General features: G+C 50.6%; 1 protein-coding gene across 1 annotated transcript in view; it reads right to left on the reverse strand.

Annotated features, from left to right (window-relative positions):
• The window catches only part of LOC135811253 (tripartite motif-containing protein 2-like), a 190,324-nt gene that overhangs the window by 117,791 nt on the left and 60,208 nt on the right, over positions 1-12,325 (reverse strand). Inside the window, exon 4 of the mRNA XM_065324457.1 lies at positions 8,556-8,711. Within this exon, the coding sequence (XP_065180529.1) occupies positions 8,556-8,711 (156 nt within the window). The remainder of the gene's footprint in view (positions 1-8,555; positions 8,712-12,325) is intronic.

The raw sequence follows: 12,325 nt of genomic DNA on the forward strand, positions 1-12,325 counted from the left end.
AGAATACCTTCAAACGGTTACAATAAGACTGCCAGCGGGTTGGTGTGATATCAAACCTATCAACTGGCCTTCTCTGCCTTTGACTGCGCCGCTATCTGGGTTGTCTCAGTCAATGGGAGTGGGAGCTCCGCCGCACTTCTGGGGATGCTGGGCTCCGATGGCGCTCTAACAGGACAATCGCCTGTAGGCGGGGGGACATCTGGTCGGTAGGTTTGATATGGGCGCAGAAACCTTCTATTGCGCCAGTACACACGGCCGCTGGTCAGTTTGACATAGTAGTCAAGTCGCCTTCCAATAGCGACAACTTGTCCTTGCAGTGTCCACCGCTTGGAACGTGGGTCCTGAATGTCCACCGTCTCGCCGATCTTCAGGTTGCCCAGCGGTCTCGCGGAGGCATTATACCACCCATCGCTCTGCTCTCGGACAGCCGAACCTGTTTCGTCAGCCGTGTCGGCTTTGGCCTGCCACTCCGTAGCAAACGTGCGGTGGTTGGCAAACACAAAGGACTGTAGAGGTCGGCCAAACAATATCTGTGAGGGGCTGCGGCCGTTACCTCGGGGTGTATTCCTCCATTCTAGCAGTCCCCTCCTAAACTCGTCCACGTTTAGGTCTCCTCCGGTTGTAGTCTTGTACACCAGGTGCTTCATGGCTGTGACAGCCGCCTCTGCAGTCCCATTCGCCTGCGGATAGTGGGGAGTTGACGGGGGGGGGGGGGGGTTGACCGGATATGACGTACTTGCCATCGTTTACAGACCACACTGAATTCCCTGGAGGTGAACTGTGGGCCACCATCTGTGACCAACTCCTGCGGCACTCCCACGTCAGAAAACCACTGGCGAAGCGGCCGGATCACGTCCTTTGATCTGGTGCCCGGTGCTAGACGATCAATACACGGCCAACCGGATAAATGATCCGTGTAGACGATATCGCTGTTTCCGCTGCAGCTGAAAATATCTACACTGGTACGTTGGTAGGGCAGGGTTGGCACTGGGTCCCACAGGAGGGGCTCCTTTTGTTGCGACGATCGGTAGCGGCGGCATTGGGGGCAGTTCCTGACCATATTGTCAATATCGTTTGACAGTCCTGGCCAGTACACAACTTGACGTGCTCTCTGCTTCATTCGTTCCTGGTCCTGGTGTGATGCGTGAAGATCCTGCAGCACAGTGTGGCGAAGTTGCTTTGGTATCACTATCTGGCAACCCTTCAGGATGATGCCGTTCTCAACAGACAAAGAATGCCTCACGGACCAATACGGCTGGATGCATTCCGGCAGCGGGTTCTTTGCGTTTGGGAACCCCCGCTCGACAGTTTCAATGAGCTGTTGGTAGGCATTGTCGGCCCGTGCTGCTTCCACAGAGGGTAGTAACCGACGCCACTCGACCGCAATCCTCGTAGGGCAGTTCCCCAATGGCAGTGTCCTCCTTAGTCGGCTGACCAATCGGCGAGCGGGACAGTGCGTCTGCGATAGCGTGGTCTTTTCCCTTGCGCCACGAAACCAGGTACTGGTACCCCTGCAACTTAAGCAACATTCGCCGAATGCGGGGATTTTCGATTTCCATCAGTGAGTACTTATTCATAATGGGAATGAGTGGCTGATTGTCGGTTATCACCTCGAATTTCGTCCCGGAGAGATAGACATGACATTTCTTCATTGCCCAAGCAATAGGTAGTAGCTCAAATTCTATCATCGCGTATCGTGATTCGGTATCTGAAATGAATCAGTTGCCGCATTGAATCAATCGCCAATTTCCTCCTTGCAACTGTAGGAGTGCATAACCAAGACCGTTATTTCGAGAGGCATCGGTTTCCAAACGAGTGGGAGCACCAAACTCATTTGTACGCCAGGGTCGGTGTTCGCAACAAGGAAGATTTGATATTCAACATTGAGGCATCATGATCCTGGTTCCAAAGGAAATCAGCATTTGCCTTCAGCAGACTCCGTAATGGCTGCGTCAATTTGGCGATTTCATCTCTGAAATCACCGAATTGATTAACCAAGCCCAGAAATGAGCGGAGATCAGTGTGTGTGGTCGGGGTCGGAAAGTGTCCCAATGCCGACGTTCTCTCTGGGTCCATACTCCATCCGCCTTCGCTGACGAAGTACTCGCAGAACTGAACCTCTGACTGAGCGAAAGCGAATTTCTTCTTTGAGAATGTGATGCCATTCTCTCGCGCACACTGCAAAACCGAACGGACACGCTTTACCTGATCATTGAAGGTCGCGTCATGCACCAAACAATCATCTACAACCTGTGCAAAATTGCCGATGCCCTCAAATGCCTGATCCGTTCGCTGGTTAAACTTATCCCCCGCCGTGACGAAACCCTGCGGATTTCGAAGTAAACGGTATCACCCCCATGGAGTGATAAATGTGGTTAAATGACGCGATTCAGGTGCCAATGGTACTTGCCAGTACCCATGACGGGCATCAAGTGTGGTTAAGAAGCGGGCATTCTCAAGATTCGCAATGGCGTCTCGCGGGGTGCGCATGGGGTGCGTTGGTCGTTGAACCTGTGAATTGAGCTTAATCAAGTCCATTGTGAGGCGCTTTTCAGCAGTGTTCTTTTTGTCAGCCAGCACGATTGGATGGCACCAATCACAAGTGTCACTCACTGGTTCAATGACTCTTTCCTTCACCATCTGATCAAGATGTTCCTTGACCTGATCACGGTAAGCAAACGGAATCGCTCGAGCTCCGTTAACTCTGCATGGTGTGGCGCTGTCGTTGAGCTTGATAACCATCGGCGGACCTTTCATGGTTGGCACTGCGTCGTCGCTAAACACATCAGCGTATTCCTTAAGAATATTCTCTCGGATCAGTTCGACTTCACTCCGCTCCTCGGAGTTGGGCATTTGGCCGGGAGCAGGACGCAACAGAGATAGCACACTTCTTGGCAAGTCTGCCGGAAGTATTCCGAGTTTCTTCAGACTCTGCCTCGATAGCAGCGGGCATTGCAACCCCTCATACACGTGGATCTGTGTTGCGATCTGGCGATCACTGACCGACAGCAAAGCCGTGACCATGCCTATGTTCGTGAGGCGACCTCAATTGGTATTCAGAACAACACTGGGGTCCGGGACAAGGTGACATTCCTTGCCTCCCAGTTTCCGAAGTCCATCCAGGCTTATTGCATCGGCGTCACTGCCTGTATCGGGAAGCCATCTGAGCTTCGCTGCTGACCTTGGGTCATGGTTGCCCAGGCACGTTGGTATCTCGATGCGATCATTGTTGCCGCTGAAGTTGGCGACTTGCAGCTGCAAGTGACCAAGCTGGGGTACATCCGCTGGGCATCTTCTCTGGAAATGTCCCTTCTCACCACACGAATTGCAGGTCTTCTCTCGGGCGAGACATCGGGAGAGCGGGTGGGAGTCATAGCCACACTTAGGACACTTGGCTCTAGGCTGGTTGTCTCCCTCCTGCTTTCGAATGGGCGGTTTGCCACTCGGTTGTGGTCCATGACTGCGAGTAGAAGACGCATTGCTGATCGACTGTGACTGCTTGCTCCGCTGGTACCGAGTTTTGCGCAATGCCTGTGCACGGACGACTTGCGCTTGTGGCATATCTTGCTGGGAGGCTTTGGCAGCTTCCTCAGCCCTGCATATCCGAACGGCATCCTCCAGCGTCAGGGCTGGGGTGGACAGAAGCCTATGCCTCGTGTCATCATCACGAATGCCAACCACAAGCCTGTCGCGCAATGTCTCCTGGCCTCTCCTCTGGACTCTCGACCAGCATTGGCCACATCGACGGAGGCTACGTGTGCAAGTAGTGCAGAATTCTCCAACTGTGAAGTCACAAGCCTTGTAAAGCTCCTTCAACACTATCAGGAAGGAGTCGAACAACTCATTATCGTCTTGTTTCGAATTGTAGAACTCCAATCTGTCCAGTAAAGGGTTACAACGTCGTCTTACAAACGCCTCTATGGCCCCAATGATAGCGTCATCATCGTCCTCCTCGGAAATACAGATTATGTCTTGGCGGATAAACCGCCGGAGTTCCTCGTCTAAGGACTGTTTCAGTGCTGCCACTCTGGTTTCTCGGTCCTGGGACCTGAGGTGCTGGCAGCGTACAAAGTCCTCCCACGATTCTTTCCACGTCGTGAAATCTGCCAAGGTGGCGGTAGCGTCCAAAATTGGGCGTTCGACATTGATTGAGGTCTCCTTTGTGGGCTGACTTGCCCTCTGGGGTTCTCTTGCACCCTGGCTCAGCGCAGCGTCTAGCAGCGCCACCATTCGGTCATCCCGGGCAGAAGCCTGCTGTGCTTGATCAGCGATCAGTTGCGCCAATCGCACCAGGGTGTGGTCCTGCCTTGAAACTGGTTCACCTTTGCTGTGGGCCAAGTTGCCGTCCAACTTGGCTGCTTCCCCACCTTCCGCGTCCATTGCTGCAATAGCACGTCGGTTCGGGTCACTGCGCCATGTTATGTTCCACCAACTTGCATAGAATGAATCAATGTACATAAGGAAAGTGCCTTATGTACAGACTACATACACGTATTAGTGCTACAGACTACATATTAGCGCTAGCTAAATGAGCGTGCCAATTGTATGAATAATGTGATACAATTGATCCCTGTCCTCTGAAGTACATACAATATCACACCAACACAGGTGTCCCAATCTAGGCGATTGTCAAGGTGAACGCCGAGGTAGCGCTCAGAAGACGCTGAAGGGTGGAGACAATCGCCGCTTTTGACTGTTACTTCCTGTACATGCTGCTGGGGAGATATAGTCAAAACCTGGCTCTTGGTGGCGTTCAAGATGAGGCCTCGAGACTTCAACCAACCGGCCAGAGCAGTTGCCGCTGTGGTGAGGGTTCTAAGATCCTTTGCTATTGATTCTAGACCAAAGAAGGCTGCACGTAGTTCCAAGCAGTTGATATGAATGTGCTTCTCCGCCACTGTCCAAAGTCCTGATGCATGGCGATGACCACAGACTGCTCCCCAGCCAACTGTTGATGCTGCATCCGTCTGCATGACCAGGTCTGGAACTGGCAGAGGAATAGAACGCCCGTTGAACCCCTCCAGGTGCTGAAGACACCAAGACAAATCCTCCAATGCTGCTTCGGAAAGCCGGAAGAATCGAGAGAGCTGCTGAGGAAATCAGCTCCAGGATGCTAGCAAGGCGTCGAGCCGTACCCTGCCTCTGGGCAATTAAGCTCCGGCAAGTTGTCAACGTACCTTGTCCGTAGGTAGTTCTAATGGCATGGCTATTGAACTGATCTGGAATCCCAGAAATTCCAAAACCTGTAAGAGCTGAGGTTCTGACTTGCTGAAGTTTACCTGGAAACCCAGGGCCAGCAACAGATAAATGAGATTGGCCGCATGCTGCAACGCCTCTTGAAATGATCTAGCCATGATGAGTATATCGTCCAGGTACACGACCAGATGTACACCCTGTAGTTGGAAACAGGTGATCACTGGTTAAAGGAGCTTGGTGAATTGCCGTGGAGCAGATACCAGGCCAAACAGGACAGCCGCAAATCGGTACTACCGACTCCGCCACAGCACCTAAATGCAGCGACGGAGGGTTGGATGCACTGGCATTGACATGTATGCGTTGATTAGGTCCACTTTCATCATAAAATCGTTCTTTATCAGTGCCTCCCGCATGGTGGCAATATCTTCCATTATAAAATGGTGGTATTGCACAAACCGGTTCAATTCCCGCAGGTCGGCCACTGGGCGCATCTTACCGTTCTTTTTCGGTACACATAGCGGGCTGAAAGCGCCAGGTGTGCCAGGGGCACCTTTTCCCGGGCATTGTTGTCTTGCAGTGCCTCCACTTCCTCCGTCACCACTGCTGTCAAATCTTAGGACATCTTCCTGGGGAGTGGCTTCCACCACTGGACTGGTTCCTGACTGAACTCCAGGCAAAACCTTCGCACATATTGCGTGACTTCTGAGTCTTCGGTCAGCTGACGCCAGCGTCTGGTCTGACCACCAATTAGGCCGCTCGGACGTCCCTGGACCTCCGTGGCGGCCAACCTCCAGTCCAAACCCCACTTGGGTAACTGGGTGCATCCGCACTGCAGTTCTGGTGGTAGTGCCTGCAAGCACACCTCTAGAAGGAAACGTATTAGGCGCTGTTTGGCTTCAGAGGGCCTTGCTTGTTGTCGGGCTGTTGGTGTGACCGGGGTTGACACTGAGGCTTCTTGGAGTAATGTGGACGGTGAGGGACATGGCTTGCGGAGGTCCACCCATTCCCGCGGGCTCCTCCCCCTTAAAAAACGGCACAGGGGAAGCCTCCGAAGGCTTGCGGCATTTGGTGTTGTTATTCCTCTGGTCTTCTTCGAAGCTTGGCGGCCGTCTGTCTTTTCCAGCCACATGGCCATGACTTGCAGGCAGCGTATGACGTACATCGGCCCAGGCATTGTCCGGTTCCGCTCACTTAGTTATCTGCTCGTTCTGGGCAGAGCCAAATATTGACTAACCAGGGTTAGCAAGATCTGCTGGGGCTAGGATAGAGAGCGTGCGGTGGATCTTCGATAAACAGATGGAACGTCGTTTTATGGTGAGTGCCTGTTTAGCATCTACCGGGAGACGCAGTGCCGCCGTAGCGGCCTCCTGGATCAGCAGGGCCGCCGGAACCGGTCAGGCTGGTCCGGCCATGGCCGGACCACTTTCCCAGCTGGATGGTCCATGTGATTCGTGCAAAACCGGTGTAAAAAAATCCAGAGGTACATGACTCGACTGTTCTGCCGACGTGTGATGTGCTTCGAAGAAGCTCAGGACTACGTGACAAGCAGACTGCAGCACGACCTCATGAGCTCACCTACCACCAGTTACTCCTATCAAAATGCACGCACTAGGCAACATTGGAAGCGAGCAAAAACATCGCACAAGACAGAAGAGTCTCGATCGAAAGAGACTCCTCTTTCGATGGAGGGAGTCGATCGTATCGCATACATGGAGAAGTCGACACGAGATCATAGTTACTAAAATCTTTATAGATCACTTTTGTACCTATTCCTTGCAGACAGTTTTCAATCTTTTGGATGCTACCATCATCGGCACTGTATGGCTTTAATATTATGGAAAAAAAGTAGTTTTTGTGTTCTTTTACTATAAGTCTCTGCATTTTCTGGAGCCTCACGAGATGCCCAAATTCGCCCTATTTCACGTAAATTTTCATTTTTTTCTCCCGGGGGACATCCCCAGGACCCACCTCAAAGGTTGGCTGGACCACACCCAAACTCCTTCCTCCGGCCCTAGATCTGCTGAGCTTGCTCACCGAAGTCAGGGTTTTGCTTGTACCTCAAGAATGAAGCACAACGGGATCCACCGCATTCAACAACTTTGGCTGCGTCAAGTACTGAGGCCTATCCGGCCGAGCCTCTGAACGAGGTGGCTTCCTGTCAGCAGAATATACCATGCGGGCGACTTGCGCATCCAAAGCCAGGACTAATGCAGCGGGAGTGTCCGGGCGAGGGTAGCGTCGGGAAAATGCCTGCCCGGATTTGCGTCGGAGTTCTGAGTGAAGACATGACTTGGGAAGCTTTGCAGTTTCGTACAAAACATATCGGGTAAACCTCTTCTCCTCCTCATCCCGTCATCCGCTTGCCAGTCAGTATTGTGACCCACACAGTCGGACTCCAGACTATGTGTGCTACCAGACTGAGAGTCCAAATCATCAGTTGCCACACCAGATAGCGTCGTACAAGCGGCAGGTGGCTTGATTGTGCCAGACCTGCTGGATCTTCAGGATCACACAGGTTTGAGGGAAGAGGTTGTAGCCTAGGTGGCTCTCTTGAGGTGGACCGAGCAGCAAGTGGCTTCAGGGTGGGATTATTTACCAGGTCGCCATCAAGGAACCCGCCACGCGTATGCTCAAGACCGGCTCTAGATGCATGAGCGATGCATGAGCGGGCAGAGTAGACCTCGCCAAAGAGGACTCAGCCAATTGGGAAGGAACTGGGATCAGGAGTGGATCAGTTTCCGGGGTACATGTACCATCCACGATCCGCGAGTCATGCTCTTGCCTAGAGTTGGACTTCAAATTTCACACCCGCATCGACTAATGTGGCATTCCAAAGAAGCCAAACGCCTCTCGAGTGGGCGCAAGGCTTGGCCCAGAGCCCGCTGGACTAGAGAAAAAAACATCCTGAGGTGCGTAATCCATACCGAAAACTCAAGACAACAGAAAATTTCTAAGAAGCATTTCCTCGAGCAAAGAAAAAAAGGTGAAGAAGAAGCTAAAGTTTCCGCGTTTGAGCTTATTGATCACGTGTGGGGCAGTTTTCTTTTACGAATTTTTTTTCCAGCAAAGTAAAACCCTATTTCGGGTTGGTATACACTGTTATATCGAATCCCAAAGCTCCGATATGAAAATAGATTATGGGGATCCAAGAGATCGTTTTACACCTTCCTATGGTATGATGGCTTTTAGGAGAGGAGAAACTATCATAAGGAAATGTGGGTTGATAACACTATCTACCAGACCAATGACTTCCTGTAGAGTAATACTGCAGCTGCAGTTTACATGTCTTCCTATACATCAAGAAGATGATGACAATTGTGTATTGAGATAGATGTGGGTGCTGGTTTCTATAAACTAACCTTCACCCGATGATTGGCAGCATCAGCAATAAAGACCTTTCCATCTTTGCTGATTGTGATACCAGTTGGATATTTGAACTGCACCCTGCCATTACCCTTGCTACCAAATGATGTAGAGGTATCACCAATGGACCTATAGTGATTTTGTGTTGCAACCTGTAGATACACAGTAGAGACCATATTGATAAGTTAACAATCCTGACCGGGTGAAAATCATACTAGCTTGTTGGCCAATCAGTATTCATCATACAATATGTTCACATAACAGGAGAAAAATAATAATGAATGTTGAATATGTTATCCATGTGGTCTTCATAACATACCGTGCTATGTGCACAGTGTTTGATTACGTATTGTCTTAACAAGGAACACATATCAAGAAACGGTGTAGGAATTCACTGCCCGGGGAAACAAAACACTTCAAAAAGCTGTATGCTGTAAACCAGGCTGAGTAGTATTGGTCAATTCTCCAGCTTTGCACTTTTCATTGCTATCAGGCTGAGCCCATTCCCCCAGTGCTGTATTGATGAGGCCACAAAGGACAGAACCGGTGTGTGTGTGTGTGTGTGTGTGTGTATGTGTGTGTGTGGCGGAACCTTTGGGGAGACCCAGTACTGATGTCTACACGCCTCCGCAATCTACGTCTAGAATGCACTGGGCACGTTGCGCGTATAGATGAGGATCGCTTCCCCCCCCCCCCTCCAACTCCTCTTTGGGTGGCTACCTGTGCCTCGGCCGTTTTGTGGTCCCCGGCGACGGTGGAAAGACACGGTGATGACCGACCTCAAGTTTGCACTGCGACAGCCATCTCAGTGGTTCATCCTTGCTCAGGACCGCCAACAGTGGAGGGAAGTACGGGTTTCCCCTCAGTCGAGCTCCACCATGCCCAAGTCTGTGCATTGCGCAGTGTGTGACCGGAACTTCTCACGGGTCTCCGATAGAACGCGGCACAAGTGCACCACTCAAAGACGGCTTCCCATCCAGCTCCAGCGTGGATCAGTTCAGTGCCAGAACTGCCAGAGGTAGTTATGCAGCCAGGGTGGCTACTCTGTTCATCGATGCCAGCCTGTCACGAGTTCTCCTACACCAACAGTCAGTCTGTCTGTGCCACTTTGAGCTTGTTGCCAGCAGCACTGCCCAACATGTCAGCGATGCTTCCGTTCTGCGGCCCGGTTCAAGTGTCACAACTGCAATCGTGGTGGGAGACCATCTGCTGCGGAGAGAGCAGCTCTGCCACTCAGCTGCCCACATTGTAAACGCAATTTCCGCTGGCAGCAGGACCTAGCCAGACATTCGCGGTCCTGCTTGTGATCCGACTCCCGTTTTCTGGTCCCCTTTTCATAGGGGTGACACTTGCCCATCTGGGTAGTCATGCTGCTAGTAGTAGCAGCAGCAGCAGCAGCAGCAGCAGCAGCAGCAGCAGCAGCAGCAGCAGCAGCAGCAGCAGCAGCAGCAGCAGTAGTAGTAGTAGTAGTAGTAGTAGTAGTAGCAGTATTATTATTATTATTATTATTAGTAGTAGTAGTAGTAGTAGTAGTAGTAGTAGTAGTAGTAGTAGTAGTAGTAGTAGTAGTAGTAGTAGTAGTAGTAGTAGTAGTAGTAGTATGTGTGTGTGTGTATGTGTTTGTGTTCGCGCGCACATGCGTGCGGGCGTGCGTGAGTGCGTGTGTGTGTGTGTGTGGTGCCAGCTAGTTCGGTTGGTGGGTAGACTTATGCCTGATTGTGTTGGGTATGTTGCAAACGGGCTCGGCTGTTTGAAGGTGTAATGTTGTACCTGCCACCTTTGTTCGTTCCAAGGTTCATATACTTTCTATTTTAAGTATACATACCTGTTAACCCAGAGTTTTGTATACTTTTGGGGATTTCAGGGTGATTTCCCCGAAGTTTTGGGGATTTCAGGGGGTGTCGGCCGTTGTGTGGTTCAATAGCCAATTGAGTCATTTTTCCAACATTCCTTTTGAGTCCCTCTCCCCTTTACCGGGGAGACCCACGTGACCAGTTTTGGCAGCGAGCAACAAGTACAAGTACAGGTGTGTGTGTGTATGTGTGTATGTGTTGGCGTGTCAGGGGGGGGGGGGGGGGCTGGTGGTGAAATTACGTCCTTCGGAAACATAAAATTCATGGCTTTTTCATGTGACTTTCCTGTTAGTAGCTCTGTTCGACGAAAGTGTATCATTGGAAGGAATACACTTCAACACACTCAATGGACATGTATTCAAAAATCTGGAAGATCGATTGATGGGAATAGAGTCTCAGTCTAAGTTGCCATTATAACGAACCAAAGTGGCAGGTCGATCTACGCATTCTCACACGTCACAGTGCAGTTTCTCCACGTCCCAGATCGTCTTCGCTGTTACTAGTACTTCAAAGTATATGGTTTACACATGTGCCTTCCCTAGCATCTTTCTATGTAAGTAACGCCCTTTTCTTTTTTTAAACAAACGACGAGGAGACAATAATTTGATAACCGCAATCAATAAAATGAGCTTAACCGACATTTCGAACTTAACCGACATTTGTGTACTTTTTTCATGCAATGTAAAAACGGTGGAGACGATGTGAAATAAAACAATGAAAATAAATGGTGTAGAGTAAAAATATGGATTCAAACAAGTTTTCGTACAACACTCATCAGGAATCGTCGTTGTAGTAAAGGACACTGAAACAAAATTGAACTATTATAGACAATCTAAATTAGAGAAATAACACTAAGAACAACAGTAGTGAAATTTACAAGTGTGAATTTTAACAATCAAGGCGAGAGCAATAACGAATGCGTGTGCTAACAATAAACTTTCAAATGGAAAAATGAACAAACAAGAGAAAGAATGAAGGGAGGAAAAAGTGATAACACATAACAGCAGTACATTTCGCCTAGAACATTAACAGCCAAGCATGGCCGCACCAAAACACGACACGTTACTTGAACAATTTCAACCCGATTATACTATCTTTCTGTACACACAAATTAGGATTATACAAACGCTGATAGATAGCTTCCAAAACTTTTAACTGTAGTCCATAACCATGACGACCACGGCACAATACAGTGAACGAAGAGTCGGAATGCGAATTGCAACAATCAGAACTAGCTAGCAGATGATTGTACACTGAAGACTTGCTACCACGAAACCTACCCACGACACTAAAACTCTCACCGGCACTCTCAGCATCACTCCCATCATTACTCTCCGACTCACAGCTCCCTTCGCCGTCCGTTCCATCCTAAGCTTCCTCTGCACTCTCTCTGTCTCATCCATCCCGCCTGACCGGGTCCATTGAACTTAACTCGGCCGTCACCCAGCTGTCACGGCCCTCCTTTCGCCCTTGTCCGTTGAGTGCGTAGCTTCTGTTGTAGTTGGCTGTTGATCGTCTTGGTCGTTCAATTGTGGGCTTGGATGGTGGATTAGTTGTGGTTGCTGTAGATTGCGCTGTTGGTGTTGGTGCGGTAGCTGCTGATATGCAAGGTGGGTCTTTTTGAGTCGGCATTTGTAGTGTTAATGCCGCTGTCAGTGTTGCTCGCGGTCTGCCACTGGCAAGCTCAACTGCCGCAAGAACCGATGGCGGAGGATCAGGAGAAGGCAGTGGGACCGGGACCGCAAGTGGCACCGCCTCAGCCAAAGCCGCCGGGGGCACTGACGAAGGAACCACCGACGGCAGGAGCAAAGGCGGCGACAGAAACCAACCCGATGAGCCACCACGCCCATTCTCCTCGACCACCGCCACCAGCGACAGTGGAGCAAGCACAGTTTGTGAGCTAGGATCCGAGG

Source organism: Sycon ciliatum, chromosome 3 (assembly GCF_964019385.1).
Source record: "Sycon ciliatum chromosome 3, ocSycCili1.1, whole genome shotgun sequence".
In the NCBI taxonomy this organism is placed as follows: domain Eukaryota; kingdom Metazoa; phylum Porifera; class Calcarea; order Leucosolenida; family Sycettidae; genus Sycon; species Sycon ciliatum.